The sequence below is a fragment of the Chinchilla lanigera genome, unplaced genomic scaffold (genome assembly GCF_000276665.1).
Source record: "Chinchilla lanigera isolate Chin_1 unplaced genomic scaffold, ChiLan1.0 scaffold00053, whole genome shotgun sequence".
Lineage (NCBI taxonomy): Eukaryota > Metazoa > Chordata > Mammalia > Rodentia > Chinchillidae > Chinchilla > Chinchilla lanigera.
The window spans coordinates 5,143,247-5,158,900 of NW_004955454.1; the positions used below are offsets into that span (position 1 = coordinate 5,143,247).

The 15,654-nt window shown below is 53.6% G+C and overlaps 1 protein-coding gene across 14 annotated transcripts in view; it reads left to right on the forward strand.

Annotated features, from left to right (window-relative positions):
* Window positions 1-15,654, forward strand: part of Cacna1c (calcium channel, voltage-dependent, L type, alpha 1C subunit) — a 625,400-nt gene that overhangs the window by 569,600 nt on the left and 40,146 nt on the right. For 11 of the 14 annotated variants that reach the window (XM_013520119.1, XM_013520128.1, XM_013520127.1 and 8 more), the window contains 3 exons: window positions 9,147-9,179; window positions 12,271-12,399; window positions 14,632-14,697. In XM_013520119.1, coding sequence (XP_013375573.1) covers window positions 9,147-9,179; window positions 12,271-12,399; window positions 14,632-14,697 — 228 coding nt within the window. The remainder of the gene's footprint in view (window positions 1-9,146; window positions 9,180-12,270; window positions 12,400-14,631; window positions 14,698-15,654) is intronic. The other 3 variants (XM_013520122.1, XM_013520126.1, XM_005395963.2) reach the window with 1 other exon arrangement.

Consider the following 15,654-nt stretch of genomic DNA (forward strand, 5'->3'; position numbering starts at 1 on the left):
GACCATCTAGAAGGCACATGGAGTAACCCAGGCGGGAGATGATAGGAGCGTGGGACAATGTGGTAGCAATAGGCTCATTGTGAAAAGTGGCCAGATTGTGGATCTCTTTGAAAGTAGAACAGTGTTTCCTGGCGCTCTGAGTGCGGGTGTGGGAGAAGGACAGATGCTCAGTATGGCTGTGAGATTTTGGCCGAGCAATGGAAGGACGGAGCTGGTGTGAGTTGCGGGAGATGAGGCAGAGCCTGCTTGGATGAGGCGCAGCAAGCGCTCAGCTGGCATGGTCTGTATACTGTAGAGGTGTCAGGTAGGCAGCTGGACACACCAACCTCAAGTCCTGGTTCAGAGTCATCAGCAGATAGGTGGCACCCCAAGCGTGGCACTGGAGGAGTGCACCAAGGGACAGAGGAAAGGCAGAAGTGCAGAGGGCTGGCTAGGGGCCTCCAACACGAAGAGGTGGGGACCTTTGTGCCCAGAGCTACTTCGTGCTTAATTTCTGCTCACGCTGAAGTTGCAGAGTTACACCCTCTGAACAACTGATGGATGCCCCCAGAGTGCCACGCGCAGTCCCCACCTTGTCTAGCTGGGTTAAATTGCTCTTCAGTGGCTAAGACCTCGGCCCTTTCCCTTGCTGACGTATCGCCTTGTTCTGAATCCTGCTGCTCTCCCTCTGTGCACCCTGGGAAGCCGGAGCCCAGGTCACGTGGCTCCAAAGAAGCCTCTTGGTTTCACGGGTCTGAAATCAGATGCCCCAGAAAGAATTCCTGTACTTGCTCATGAAAATTACTAGGGCATCAGAACTGCTCCCCAGCACTCCACCCTGGAATCAGTTTGGGGGTATGGGCCATCAGACTTTCTAAACACCCTTCTTCACTGTCCTTCCAAGTATTCTAAACAACAGAAAGTACTGAGGAGCCTGGACTCTTGCGTTATGAATATAGAGACATGGGGCTGGAGGTTTAGCTCAGCAGCACAGCACCTGCCCCAGCAAGCACAAGGTCGTGAGTTCGATCCCCGGTACCGGAAAAAAAAAAAAAAAAAAATAGAGAGACATATTCTCAAACTATGAACAGAGAAGTCTTAGTCAGGTTTCCAACATGGGCACGGTGAAGTCGGGCGACAGAGCAGTTAACCCCATTCTCTGAGCCTGTTTCCGTGAATGCAGTTGTGGTTGGGATGGCGATAGGTAGCTAGCAGTGCATGATTCTGAAGTGGGTGTTGACTGACAGCTGGGGGTAAGATTTCCTTTCTCCTTTCCTCACCAGACTGGGCCCCTTGGCTTTGGTGTGGCTCATGCAGGATGCACAGAGAAGGGACACAGAAGCCAGCGTCAGGGAGAACCACAGGCCCAGAGCCAGTGTGAGGGGAAGAGCACTGGTGCGAGGGAGCTTCCAGGTGGTCAGAGGAGGAAATGACGGAGGAATGATGTCAGTCCCGGAAGTGAGCAAAGCAGGAAAGTAAAGCTGTGTCTGTAATGATAGTGCTGGCTGTGACCAGGAGGAAGGAGAAGAGGAAAAGGAGAATGTCAGAGCTCGTCTCTGATCAGAGAACCGATGTCAGGCACTGTGTCCAGGACATTGCATACATAATGGGACGACACACTCAGAGGACTGGCGGATGTGAGAAAATTGAGGCACAGATGGGATGAACAGTCCGCCCAAGTCATACTGCTCATGGATGGAAAGCCTGGATTCAACGGTATTTCTGTCTGAGAATTGATTCTCTTTTCTCAGAGCCCATTGGCTAGATTCCTGAGCCAAGCTGGCTGGAGGGCGTGGTCAGCGGGCAAGGATTGGTCTCCACTGATGTGCACAGAGGTCCTCATCCAACGCCCTCCCAGATCGACTAAACTTAATCTCTTAGTGGCTGCTGGTGCTGCCAGTGCTAGCCCAAGGGTGGCCAGGGTGCCCTGGGGATGCTCAGACAGGAAGCAGTAAGAGCTGGCACCCAGCTACCTAGTCAGCAGGCCTGTGGACAAGGGCCAAGGAAGTAGCGGGCAGCACGTTCTCCCTTTGCCTGGTTGGCATCTGCAGCCTGAGAAGAGAATGAAGGGGCAGGAACAGGGCAGGGCAGGCTGGGGCTCAGCCACAGGAAGTGCCCAGGGGCAGACATGCCAGGGTCATTCCCCCAGATCTCCACCCGCATCCCTGACACCCTTCTGCCAGGCCCAGCTTCCAGTAATTCACTGTGCCTCGCTGGCTCCCCATAAACACAACCATGCCAGTTGGCTCCTGCCCTGGCTCCGTGTCCTGCAGCGGTGGGAGAAAGGCAGTCGGTTCTGAGCCGCAGATAACGTTGCCTGCTGCACATCCGCCCCCGCAGGTGACTCAGAGCTCAGCCCTCACAGGCCAGCCTCCCCCCATCTCCAGTCCGTGGTGGGCACTCCGGGCAGCAGGCCCTGCTCCCTCCGAGCCTGCTCTGTGACCCAGACCACCCGCCACTGCCCTGCCGGAGCAGGGACGGGCAGACAGGATGAGCAGACAAGGCTAAGCAGGGCTCTCCAGAGCTCTCCTGGGAGGTGAGGGTGGAAAAGGTGATCAGGAAGTGGACTCACCCCAGAACAGTAGGACAGATGAAACTCGAGACCATTGAGCGCAGGCTGTACCCTTACGCTCCTCAGCGGGGCATCGGGTAGCTACTATGTGACAGACCGAATAGATGAGGGTGCAGAAGGCCAGAGCGGGGGGGAAAAACTTGCTTATTTTCACAGCTTTTTCATAGCAAGGCCAGCCCAGAACCCGGGCGCTGACTCCCAGTCCTGTCTGCTCAGAGAGAGCTCGGGTGGGCTGTTGCCAGTGGCTGGCGTGTCCTGAGCTAGGTCTAGCGTGCAGGTTTGTGGTCTCAGGGCAGCTGGGAGGGACACATCTGCGTCTCCCTTTCCCACTGCTGGATCCCCCGGGGCCCTTTGGGGCTTTCTTCCAACTTCTGGCCACTTTGAGCACAGCCCTTGATTCCTCCAAAGAATGCCACCGGGATGTCTTGCTCCACAATAGAATGATTCCATTCATACTGAGATGGCAGTGACTTCATAAATGACCCTTCCAAAAACAGTAACGCTCAACCGAAAGGTTGAATATTCAGTGCGTCTAAGGTCAGACTTCAGCTGTAGGACGCCAGAGATGGAAAGATATTTTTGTTTGGGCGCTTGCCCATCCTCCACCCTTCGGGGGGTCCACCAAAGCGCTTTTTCATTCTGCTGGGGAGAAAGCTGGCCCTTCCTGGACCTAGCAGACCCACACTCGGTCCTAGAAGTGATGCCAGTCATCTGAGCATCCGCGATGCAGCTGGAGACAGAGGAGCCTGGAGGCCCCAGGCTTGCTGCTCCCCGGAGGGCAGCAGTCGGGGCACTGGGAGGTCAGACACAGTAGGAAGACAGAGAGTCAGGCTGGTGAAGGGCCCTGGGACAGAACGTTTTCCTGAAGGCCTTTGCCTTGAGAAGTACCCTGCAGACTTGACCCGAGAGGTCCGTGGGAACCTGGTTTTTTTATGGACATCCTGATCTGGGCTCTTAATTCATCCGTCATTGATGGCCTGGGTGTCCTGACACAGACACTGTGCCAGGACTCTCTGGCCCTCCGCCTCTGCCCAGGCCACTTCATTTCTGCTTCCCCTGATTTCCTTTCCCCTCTATTCTGATCCTTGTGACCACCCATAGCCCTGTCCTCTCCCCTAAGATAGAAGAGCGAACAGACGCTGTCACACATACCCCTTGGCTGGGCCAGATGGCCTTCTGTCCCTCGCCTGTGCGTGTCATTTAGTTCTCACAGGCTCAGCCAGCCACTGTCAGTGTGTCTGGCAGAAACCCTTGAAGTATGAGAACATTCCATGCGCTAGCGCTGAGCAGTGTGTGCCACGGACAGGATTAAAAATGCTCATAGGAGCCAGGCATGGCAACCCATATCTGTAATGCCAGCACTCGGGAGGCTGAGGCAGGAAGATCTTACGAGTTCTAGACCAGCCTGAGCATAGCCGCTTCTAACTGACACTCATTTGTCCCCAAATGTAATGCTCCAACCCTGAGAACTGCCTGTTTTTGTTGTGCTTTTATTGAGTCTGTGCCTCCCTGCCTTGCTATACTTTTATTTCTCTCCCTTCCGCCTCCACCCTTCTGTCCTTTCCTCCTCCCACTCTCCCTTCCCCATTCTCTCTCTCTGTCTTGGAATTCTGCGCAATTCTCGGTGTCGTTAACGCTGCTGACAAGCTGATTTCCTTCACCAATTCTTCCTGGGATTGTTTGTATGTCTGAATGACTGGATACCGGCTGCCCTGCTCAGGGGAACATGAAATCACGCTGGCTGTTTTGTAATTGGTCTTGTGCAGTGTGTGTTTCTGGCAGGAAACAGCCCCGGCGGGGGCCACAAGTTGCACATGAGTAACAGAATGAATCCTGAGGCTTAAGCCACCGCCAGCCGCCTGAACTGGGCGCTGTGCAGCTCATCACACAAGCAAGTCACACCTGGCCACCTCCCGCCACTTAGCACGAAAAGACGGGCAGAGCAAGGGACCCCCAGGAAGCAGCAGCCCCCAACCCCTGTACTCTCTGCCTCTCCACCAGTCCCTGTGAGGCCAGAGACCCCTTTGAGGGTAGTGGTGAAGGGACCTTGCAACTGCATGCCAGTCACTACCAAAATATGAGACAGTCGCTCCTTCTGTAAACTTACAGTCGGGAGCAGCAGATGGAAGCAAAGGCTTGCGGTGTGCTGGCCGTGGGGGCGGGCGGAGCTGCTCTTTCTACTCCTCGCTCTTCCACCATTGGGCTCGGCCTCACCTTGTTCCCTGCCCTTTCCTGCCTCAGCCTTTTGTGTCCTCTGGCTGGCGAGGATCCACTTCCGTTGCACCACTCACCAGAGCCAAAACAGGGGTTCCGCCTACGCACTGCTTGTGACTACCTGTATGTCTTCTCACTTGCTCTCAATCTGAGCATCACTGGCACCTGTCCTCTGCTTCTGTGAACCCCAGCTGACGGTGCTTGTGTAAACTCTGCATCGCTCTTAGCAAGTAACCTGCACATCGAACTCTATCAGGCTTACAGCTTAAAACACCTTTCACTTTAACCTCCTTAAAATGTCTTTGCCTGTTGCCCTCTCTAGTGCCTCACAATCCCCTCACACCTAGAAGGCCCCACCTGAGGTACTGGGATGCCCAGTTCTCCTCACCCAAAGAGGAAATAAAGAGTTAACAGGAACCATACATTCAGAATCCACACCTGCTGGCTCCTGGCCATGAGCTTGGGCTTCAGAGTCTCCAGATGCCCAGGACTTCTGCCATTCCCAGTTCTACATGCACTGCCATAGCCTCCCCGTCTCACTGCAGAGCCCAGGGCCTACTCCTTTTACTACACCACTGCTGTCCCAACAAGACCAGCTCGCAAACCTCCTGTCTTGCAAATTAGATCAAGATAAGGCTGCCGACAGTAAAAGCAGAGAAGCAGAGTTTGGTGGCAGCTGGACCCAGACCTACAGGTGGTTTGGAATGGAATTTATGCCAGGTTGTCCTGCTAAGTTCTTGACAAAAGATTTAAGATAAAAAATAAAATAAAATGAGCCAGGCGTGGTGGTGCACGCCTGTAACCCCAGCACTCGGGAGGCTGAGACAGGAGGATCGTCGTGAGTTCAAGACCAACCTGAGCTACAAAGTGAGCTCAAGGCCAGCCTGAACTGCATAGCAAGACCCTGCCTCAAAAAGACAAACAATAAATAAATAAATAAAATGAAGGCAAGAGTTACTGTGCCAGAGCAGTCAGTGAGGATTCACTAATTCCCACAACATTGTTCTGACCCCTGCTTCAGAGGGATGTGGACCCTTGAGTCCCAGCTGTCATGGCCTCTGTCATGGCTGGAATGAGGCTGCCCTACCCTGCATGGTCAAAAGCCAGCCTTCCCTGCAGGGTATCTGGAGGTCATCTGCCTCCTTTAAAGTCAACATCAACTACTTTTTAATTCTCCAGAGAGACAGTGTAATATGACAACTGGGAAACAATTCCATGGATTCTCACACCATCTCCTTGGGAAGATCCCTCACCTGGGAGTACCCTGTCTCTTGACTCTGCTATTCACTAACCCCCATTCCTCAGCCTCCTCGGTGTGGCCTCCCGCCCCACAGAAAAGGGACAGTAAGCAATTCCAGAAACAAAGATTTAATCCTCTGAGGCAATATTTCTGATCTGACTCTGAACTTAATTCCAGACAAGATCTCCTGTTAGGAGTCCAGTTCCATTCCTGTCGCCACTGCCAGCACCGGCATAAGTGGTCTGAAGCACGGCCATCGTCTTTAGCTTTCTATTTGCCCTTAGCCTGGAAGCACCAGCCCACCTCTGCCAGAGCTATAGAAGAATAACCTCAATTCATTTATACTAATTGCATGAACAAATGTCTCTAGTTGCCCCAATATCTTGAAATCCTTGAAAATTACCAGATTCTTATAAAGCAAAGCTGAAAGAATTCGCTGCTGAAAAACTTACTCTATGCCACCATTAATGGAGATAGTGCTGGCCTAAAAGCCAGCCGTATGCTGGGGTTAGGAGAGACTTCTGCTGGCTCCCACCAAAGGGAGAGCTGGGAATTGTCTGCAGGCTTCGAGGGCAGGTCTGCAGGGAATTCACCGCCTGTTTCTTCCCAGGGAAGAAACTATAAACCCATCCCGGGGGACAAGGAGGACAGCTGGGAGAGGGCTAGAGGTTGATGCCGCAGTATTTCAGGCCATAGGGGAATTCAGGTGTGGATCTAAAGGCAGAGCTCAAGCTTGGTTCTCCCAGCAGAGGGACAAACAGCACAAACTTGTGTCTCAGCCAGAGGTGCTCAGATCTGGATACCAAGGGTGCAAGCAGAGGGTCCAGCCGCCCAGCTCCCCAAGGGATCCCACTTGCAGCTGGACAGGGCACCAAAAACCCAGCTGGCCATGTGGGGTCACCTAGGGAATATCCCACGGGGCTGCTGTGTCTCGGTGATTGCTTTCTGGGGTCATTATGGTGGTTAATTTTTGAGACCAGAGGTCTTGTGAGCAGTCCATGGAAGACGTTAAAGTCAGCCCTGCTCCTATTGAGCCAGAAGCCCCCTGAACAGCGTGGCTTTTAAGACTCAAGAAAAAGTGAGCGTGTGAGTCTGGACTCTTCCAGCGAGGCGCTTTGGTGAGTTGTCACTACCTGGTCTGGAAAGTCAGTACAGATCCCAGGGAGCAGTAACCCTTCCTCTGTCTGCTGCCGACAGCTCCTCCCGACTTCTTTGGAGACTCAACCTAAGGATTGTCAAAGTACTAGATACTATTTAAAATAATAAAATAGAAACAAGATAATTAAACCTAAACTAAGTGTTGAAGTTAAAAAAAATGACTTAAATAGATGAAATCTTGATGGAAGCTATTAAAACATCAAAAGAAAAGATATCTAAGACAAATGTTTCAATATCCCCAAAAAGATTCTGAATGGTTAAGAGGTAAAATAGTTGGGTTTTGTTTAATGGCTAGAGCTGGGTGGGTTGGGCCAGGAGCCAGGGAGTTCTCTGAGTTATCTCCGTGTGGGTTCTGTTCAGATGATCTTCCTGCATTTGCACAGGGTTCTTTAGAAGTATTTGGCCGCTCTAATCATTTTCAGGGTAGAGCTAAGAGAAAGCAACAGCCAGGCCCCCTGGAAAATATGCCTATTCACTGGCATTATATGTAGTGCAGATTACTTGCCTTTGGCCTGCCCATCCTTCACCTCAGCAGGTTCCCAAACACACAGAACCCGGGGCTCATTAACACAGGGGCACAAGCCCTGGATCAGCCTAGAGGGCAAGAAAGTGACCATCTTGGGGAGCTATCACACACCAATGGCAAAGGGTTTGGATGCTTTAACAAGAAACTTCGTGTGTGTGTGTGTGTGTGTGTGTGTGTGTGTGTGTGTGTTTCTATGTTCAATTTCAGCCCCTGGCCAAAACCTAATGACCCCACCCCCTCCAGGCGTGTGGATTCACCTGGCAGCTGATAATGCTCATGAAGCAGAAACTGACATCTAGAGCGTTTCCTGTAAATGACTCGAAAAATGTCCCTGTTCTTGTTTTTTCCCACCTCACCCCACATCCCCAACCATTCCTCAGAAGAGAACATCCAACTTTCTGTGGGAATTGTTTTAAAAAGAATTTGCTCAAAACCCTGGTACCAAAGAAGTGTTCCCAGGCTGGAAGCAAATGTCAAGCTGTGCACATTTTCATCCCTTAAAAATTCCATTACATGTTTTCCTCGTTTGTACCTTAAAACAGAACTGCAAGGGCAACCATCTGAAAGTGGAGAGTAAAAGGCTAAGCGGCAGCTTGTGGAAAGAGTTAAGAGCACCAGTGGTCAGGATCAGCCGGGGGCTGAGCTCTGTGTGCTGTAGCCCCAAAAGCAGGGTGTCTTCCCAGAAACAGGTGCAGGGAACCTGGGAGAGATTGGCCCTAAGATACTCACTCACCTGAGCTCCTGCCCCTAAGTGAGTTCATAGTCACACAAAGAGAACAACTTCCTAGGGTGTTAATAAGATCTTAAATTGCGTACAGGGCTTTCAAGATGAAAAAGCAGTCACTTCAGTTCATGCCTCTGACCACGGCTCTGCACACCTGTGGACCGACAGCTATGCAAAGCCATGTCCGCCCAAGGCTAAGCGTTGAGAACCAGCCCCCGCTGGAGACAGGGTTGAGGGCCACCTCCTTAAGTCCCTCTTTATGATAGCCTTCTCCCATACCAGGGGTTTTCACCTTGGGGTTCCTTTCCTTAAAAGTAGCGAGCACAAGCAAGGCTTGTCCTTCAGCCAGCACTGCCTGGACTGAGTGAACGTTCAGAAAGCCCAGGCCCTTGACGGTATCTTAGAACCCAAGGCTAACTGAAGACAAATAAACCTCCACCCACAAAACTCATACTCTGTCATCTTACCCGTAATGGGTGTGAGTTATTGAATTCACAGCCAAAGAGGGCCGCGGGTAAGAGGATGCTTTGTGGATTCCTGTCAGACGTGAAGCCCAGTAACACGCAGGCCCATGTGTGGTGGTGTCCTGGGACGTGCTGGGCCCACACCTTTGTACTTCTTTCACTTGTTTCCTTGTGCCCCTCCTTCCACTGTGTCCTGTGTTAGACCTAGAATACCGGGCATCTTCGTTGGAGACTCATTACAGCTTATCTCTGTCTGCCTTTCTTTAAAGCCAGCTGAACATACCCAATGCTCTCCCTCTATGGTAAGACTGACCCTCCAGACCACGTTCCCAGCTTCTGTGACCCCTCTAACACCCCCACTCTTACCCACCCCAACCTCCAGGGTCTTATGGGAGCCCAGCCTGGCTCCCGTTGCATGTGACCACCGTGTCCGTTGTGTGCCTTGCCTGCCCTTGCCCGTGTGAGCTGTGAAAAGCTGTGTGCGTAACGGTGCTCTTGTACCTCCCCGAGCTTCCTTCGGGTGGTCGGTCGTTCACTGTGATCTTGACTGTCTGATGAGCCACTGAGAGAGAATTGGACCCAAGGGCCGTTTCCTGTTAAACATCCTAAGGTCTCACTAGCTAGAGTCTCTGGGCTAAATCCAACCTGCAAATCGGCAGAGGGCACCCGAGAAAGCTGTAATAAGGGCCTCCAGGGAAAGGAGGGACAGATGATCCAGCAAGGAGTCAGAAAGGGTTCCTACTGAGCAGTGTTCATGGCACCAGCCTCCCTTGGGCCGCCAGTATAAGGCCACTGTAAAAAATATAGCTGGGACTTGTTACTGAGAAGGCAAGTAAATTTCTCTCTACCCACACATATGATCCTTTCCTCTTTCTAAATTTCTGAAGGGGTACCCACTTTTCTGCAGCAGGCTGGAAGCAGGAAAACAAGCTTAATTAATTGACCCATGTCTCATACTGGAGTCCAGGGTCTCCTTTGGCAAGTGGTAGAGATGCTGTATGACTGACCTTGATGTCTCCTTGAAACAGCGTGCTCTATAAATCTGCCATCATACACTCCAAACCGGGCCAAGTGCGGGTTCTTAGAAAGACCAGTGGATTGATTCCCTGGGCCCCCAACATTTTGAAGACTGGGGAAAAGAGTGAATGGATCAGAGGTGACTCCCAGCACAGCCTGTCCCCACTTGGCCAAAAGGCTGGCCGTGGATATCCTACCACACTTCACAGGGACAACCACCGCCCTCCCTCATTGCATTTTCACTCGGATTAGAAGCAGCTGTCCTGAGCCCGATGGGGATGTGCTTCTCCTCCTCCTAGAGCAGGACCAGGAAACTGGAAGGGCGCTAACGAGAGGCAGAGGAGAGTCCACACTGCAGCTTCCTTTGTGGGTCTCTGGGTGCTTTGTGGGTCCCAGGGGTACCGACTTCTCAAACTCCTGACGCCCACAGCCAAAGCCCACACTTAAGCTCATTCTTTCTTCTCTTGTCTCCTCTCCTGAACACGATGGAATTGACAGCCAGGTTCTAAACCCTGAGCCTCCTCAGCCCACTCCCCTCGAGGAACAGGGCTGCTTCTTCGGAGAGAAAGTAGAATCCAAATAGATACACAGGTGACAGAAACACAGGGCCAGGGCATCACAGACTTCAAGTGCACAAGGATGGAGTAAGGGTTGGTGACTGATTCCCTCCCCAGGCCACCAGCACCAACAGGTCTGTCTGTCCCCTGCTTGGAGGGAACAGTAGCCCTAGGAGGAATGGGCACCACCCCAGTTTTGAAATATAAGAAATATTTCCACTCTTATCTGACCCAGGGTTTGGAGAAGCAGGTGCAATGCTCTCGGTTGGTTTCCGAGCTACCCTGCCAGGTGGAGGCTGGGCTTGTTGATCTGTGATCTCTACCCCTGAGCTGTCCTGCTGCCCCTGGGCCCCCTGTTCTGAGCAGGTGCCAGGTGAGTGGCCCCTGAAGCCACCAAGCCACCCCAGCTGGGCACAGAGGCTGCAGGGTTAGGATGGAGGGCGTACGTGGGCTGTTGGGAGGGTGCAGAGACGCAGGGGTGTTGGCGGGGAGGCCTGACCTGGAAACAGTGTCAAATAAAGCAAGAGGAAGAGAGAAGCAGAGAGAGATGAAGCGAACCCCCAGCAAGCCGGAGGCCCCTCCTTTTCAAGGGAACAATAACAGGAACCCAAGGGTCCATTCTCTCCCGGTGCCGGCAGGGCTGGGGGAGCTGCACTAGCTCTGGGGAGGGGTGGGCTCCCCAGTGCCACCAGCTCTCTGGCTCTGCAATGCAGCAGGCACCCACGTGAGCAGGAGGGGAGCTCCGGCTCTGGTTCCTAGGCCTGGAGGTGGAAGGTGGCGGCCAGCCTGTCCTGCCCCCGGAGACTTAAACCGTTGCTTTCTCCAACGACGGCTGGCTGAGCCCTCAGCCAGCCCGCAGTCCTCCAGCAGCCCAAGCATCATAATCCCACTTCGGCTCACTGTGGCCTCAATGCCATCTGCTCCTTCCCCTTCCCTCAGGAACTCCACGCAAGCAGAGGCTCCACAAGAGCAGGACCCATGCATGGTCCCCCGTGCTGGGGGGACTCCTCAGAATTTTCTAAGGCTCACTGCAAGGGATGCCTCGCCTGCCTCCCCTCCTCTGTGCTCACTGACTCTTCCAGGGTCTGCACACTTGGAGAGGGCTGGAGCCTCCTGGTGGCCCCAGGACAGAAGGGGATAGAAGGGCACCATCCTTGGAGCCTTCAAGGAAGGACAGGGCTGCAACCCAGACATTCCCCTAGCATGGAGCAACACTCCACCCCCTAGCTGCCCTCCCCTGTGGCACTCGGGGTGAGGGTTGCAGGAAATCAGAGGAGACGCAAGAGAACTCCTAGAGACCTCAGCAGTGAGAGCAGGAGACCCCTCCAGGGGTCAGTGCACCCTACCCCAGAACCCACAGTGCAACCATGCCACCAACTGCATCTTTGCAGAGAGCCGGGTCCCACTGAGGGTGCAGGAACGTCAGCCAGGCCAGACGGGAGAGCAAGTGGGCTGCTTCCGTGCCCCCAGGGACGGCAGGGGGCGCCAGTGACACCGCCCTAGGGAATTTTTGTGGCTCTAACCACAGCATCAAGAACTAGAAATAAACAGAAGCAAGCAAGACAGGAAAACGGGGCCACAGGCTCTGGGCTTGGGCACCACCCAGCTCATGCCTGGGCTCCCAGCCCAGAAAGGGTGGACGCTGATCTCCCACCTGTGCACCAGCGACTGGGGACAGTAGGAAACCATCTAGTGCAGCTGACCCCGACCCTGGCCTGCCTGCCCTCAGCCAAGCTGTGTCTCTCAGAGCGCCCTGTCCCTTCCTGCCTGCCTTTCTCTTGCTGTGTTAACTGCACCTTCTATTGCCAATGGCTTCCAGAACGCAGAAGAAAACTCCCGCATCTCCATCACCTTCTTCCGCCTCTTCCGGGTCATGCGCCTGGTCAAGCTGCTGAGCCGCGGGGAGGGCATCCGGACGCTGCTGTGGACCTTCATCAAGTCCTTTCAGGTAGCCAGCGCCACCTCCCCCCATGCACAGCCGGCAAGAGGCCACCTACTGGGTGACCCGGGGCTCCACCGTGCAGCTGCCCCCAGGGCTGCCCCAATGGGAGCTGTCATGGGAGAGCGAGCTCCAGGATTTCAAGGCCTGGCTGGCTCTTTCTCTTTGCCTCAGCAGCTGTGTGACAGCAGCGTGCTTTCTTTGTTTCTGAAATAAGAGGGTAAAACTGGACCTGTGGTTTCAAAAGCCGGCACCTGGGGCCCCTCACTTCGCCAGAAGCAGGGCTCCGCGGGGAAGGGGAGAGGGCAGGCTAAAACAGTTTTGCTTCTTCCTCTCATTTGTGCAGTAGGCCAAGGGTTTTGCGGGAGGAACAGATGGGGGAAACACGGGCCTAGATCATCTGCTAACCTCTCCAATCCCCTCCAACTCCAGAATTTTTGGACTTTAAAGACAGATATTTCAGCCACATTAGGTATTTCTACTCACGCGACCTGTTTATGTCCCTGGCCCAACTCTCAGGACCCTGGTGTCACCCCACTCCAGGAGAGTGGTCCCCTCCTGGGGCACAGGGTAGCCCAACTACGTGATTAAGCCCCTTATCTCTGCCATCATTTTCCATCTGTAAATACAGAATCCCGATGGCCCCTGGCCAGCTCCCAGGAGGGTTATGTAAGTGTGAAGTTAAGAGAAGCAAAGCTGTTAGGTCACTTGGATTCCTCAAGGATGACTGTAGAAATCCCCGAGTATGTTCCCCCGGTCCTGGCACAGAGGCGGGTTTCTCTCCTCCTATGCAAATACCACTCCAGGCTTCCCAGGACAAAGAGGCCAACGCGGAGCAGTGGCTTCCATGTTCCGGGGCCAGGTGGGTCCAGACCTGGGGCAGGGAATGGAGTCCGTCCCCGGGCCCAGCGTGCCCACGGCAGCCGTGGTCGCAGCCGGAGGCCGAGTGCCCCAGGTCCGGTGCCTCCCTGTTTGGAAATCCTCCCCAAAGGACAACCTCCAAACAAAGCCAGAGACTGTTAGTCAGGCTGCATCCCCAGTCCCAAGCTCCTCCGACCGGGCCAGGCTGACTCCTCACTTTCCAATGGGCTGGGGCTCCCCACTCCCCCGGGTCCCCCACTGAGCCTCCGAGACTAAAAACCAGGGTGACGGGAGGAGACGTGAGTGTGCCGCCAGCAGGAGATTAGCACACGGTCTTACAGTGCCATCTGCTGGCACATGGTGCTCCCAGCAACACGTCTCCTGAGGGCAGCCAGGCCCCCTCCCTAGACCGTGGCTCTGAAAAACTGTCATCTCAGCTGCTAGACAGACAATCTATGAGTGAGTAAAATGTATGGAGTTATGCATGAGCTACTGCATTCAGCACTTTAAAAACCTTAAGCCATTTAAACACCAGAAAACCCCTGAGAGGTCATTATGATTGTTCCCACGTTTGAAAGGTTATGGAATATGCCCAAACTCCCACAGCTAGAAAGTGAGAGGATGGACTTTGAGCCCATTACCTTGTACATTTCTCCTTAGTAAATGTTTTTGTGACACCAGGACTTCCTTTTGCATTCAGCTAGTGGAACAAAGGTAAGTCATTAGGGAAAGAGCATGACCTGCCTCTGCCCCTCCCCTCCCAGGTGACTCTGAGCAGCGTGGCATGCGCCCTCCAGGACGCTCCTTGTGCAGACGTGTGCCTCAGAGGAGGAGGTTCTACCTCCTCTTGACCGTTCTGGCTAAAGTAATAGCGCACTCTATCCATTCATCTGCAGCCCACTTTTAAAATCAAGCCAAGGCTGGCTGGAGCTCAGTGGCAGAGCACTTGCCCAGCATGTTCAAGGCCTGAGTTCCAACCTCAGCCTTAAACAAAACCAACCTCAGCCCTGCAAAAATAAATGAAAAGCTAAAATAAGAGACCAGCGCCCGTTTCTCAGGCTTTCCCCAGGCGGTCTGTATGGCTGTGGAGCTCTTGGAAATGCCCAACTAAGGGGCTAGGGATTTAGCTCAGCGGCAAAAGCGCTTGCCTTGCAAGCGCAAGGTTGTGAGTTCGGTTCCTGGTACCGGAGAAAAACCAAAAAGCCAAAAAAAAAAAAAAAAAAAAAAAAAAAAAAAAAAAAAAAAAAAGGAAATGCCCAACCAACCCGAGGCCAGACAGCAGCTGACGGCTGCAGGGCCAGGGAAACATCGCTGTCTTGAAAAGGATGTGGCCAGCCTGCCCCCCCTGGGCCTCATGATGGTCTCTGTGCTTCCTTCTAGGCCTTGCCCTATGTGGCCCTTCTCATAGTGATGCTGTTCTTCATCTATGCCGTGATTGGTATGCAGGTAGGAGGAGACGCGCACACGCACGCACACACACACACACGCGCGCACACTGAGTCCCTCTGCATCCTATTTCATCTCTCCCCAGCTCCCAGCACCATGTTCCTACCACTCTGCTCTCCCTTCTTGCTCTTGCTCCTGACCACTCCTCAGGATCCCAGGAACTTCCACAAATGCATATCCTATCAGCAACTGGGTGAATGGCCAGGACCTGGCAGGAGAGAAGGCTCGGAGAACTTCTCTCCTTCCCCGTGGTCCCAGGCCTGGCTTCTGCAGCTGGTGGAGGGAGAAACAACACGCCAGAATGAGGCGGTGGGCTTCAGGAAAGTGCGGCCCCACTCTGAGACAGCAGGAAGGCGTGTCCGCCTGGCATCCCTTGCTTTGTCCACAGATGTCGGGCCTGAGAATCACCGAAAGCCAGTGTCATCAGAAGGAGCGAGTGACTGGGAGAGACAAGGGAGGGTGGAGGGAGGACGCTGTGCCCCAGCACACGGGCAGCGGTGCTCTGGGACCCGCTGTCACAGGTGCCCACTGCGCCCGTCCTTCTAGAAACCGGACTTCCACCTCTTCAGTTCTCCAGCCGAGCTCAGACTGGCAGCACCTCACCCCAGCGCTGCACAGGACCTTTTCCTCAGCATCTTCTAGAATGAATTTCCCTGCTTGCTCACTGCGGAAGGACCCAAAGGTTCAAAGGCCAAAACCTATTGAGATGAAAAGAGGTCCCCTGACACCTAATAAAAGGAAGCAGTTTCTAGGACAAGCATGGCTTTAAAGGGCGGGGGGCGGGGAAGAGGCTTCTGACTTTAGGGATGGGTTCAGCTTGTCCAAGCCTTGATCACTCATCCCACTCCACTCCAAAATCCAAGAACTCGAATTTGGAAAGAGTGCTTGTGCATATAGAGCTGAAATGGCAGAAGGAAGGAAGGAAGGAAGGAAGGAAGGAAGGAAGGAAGGAAGGAA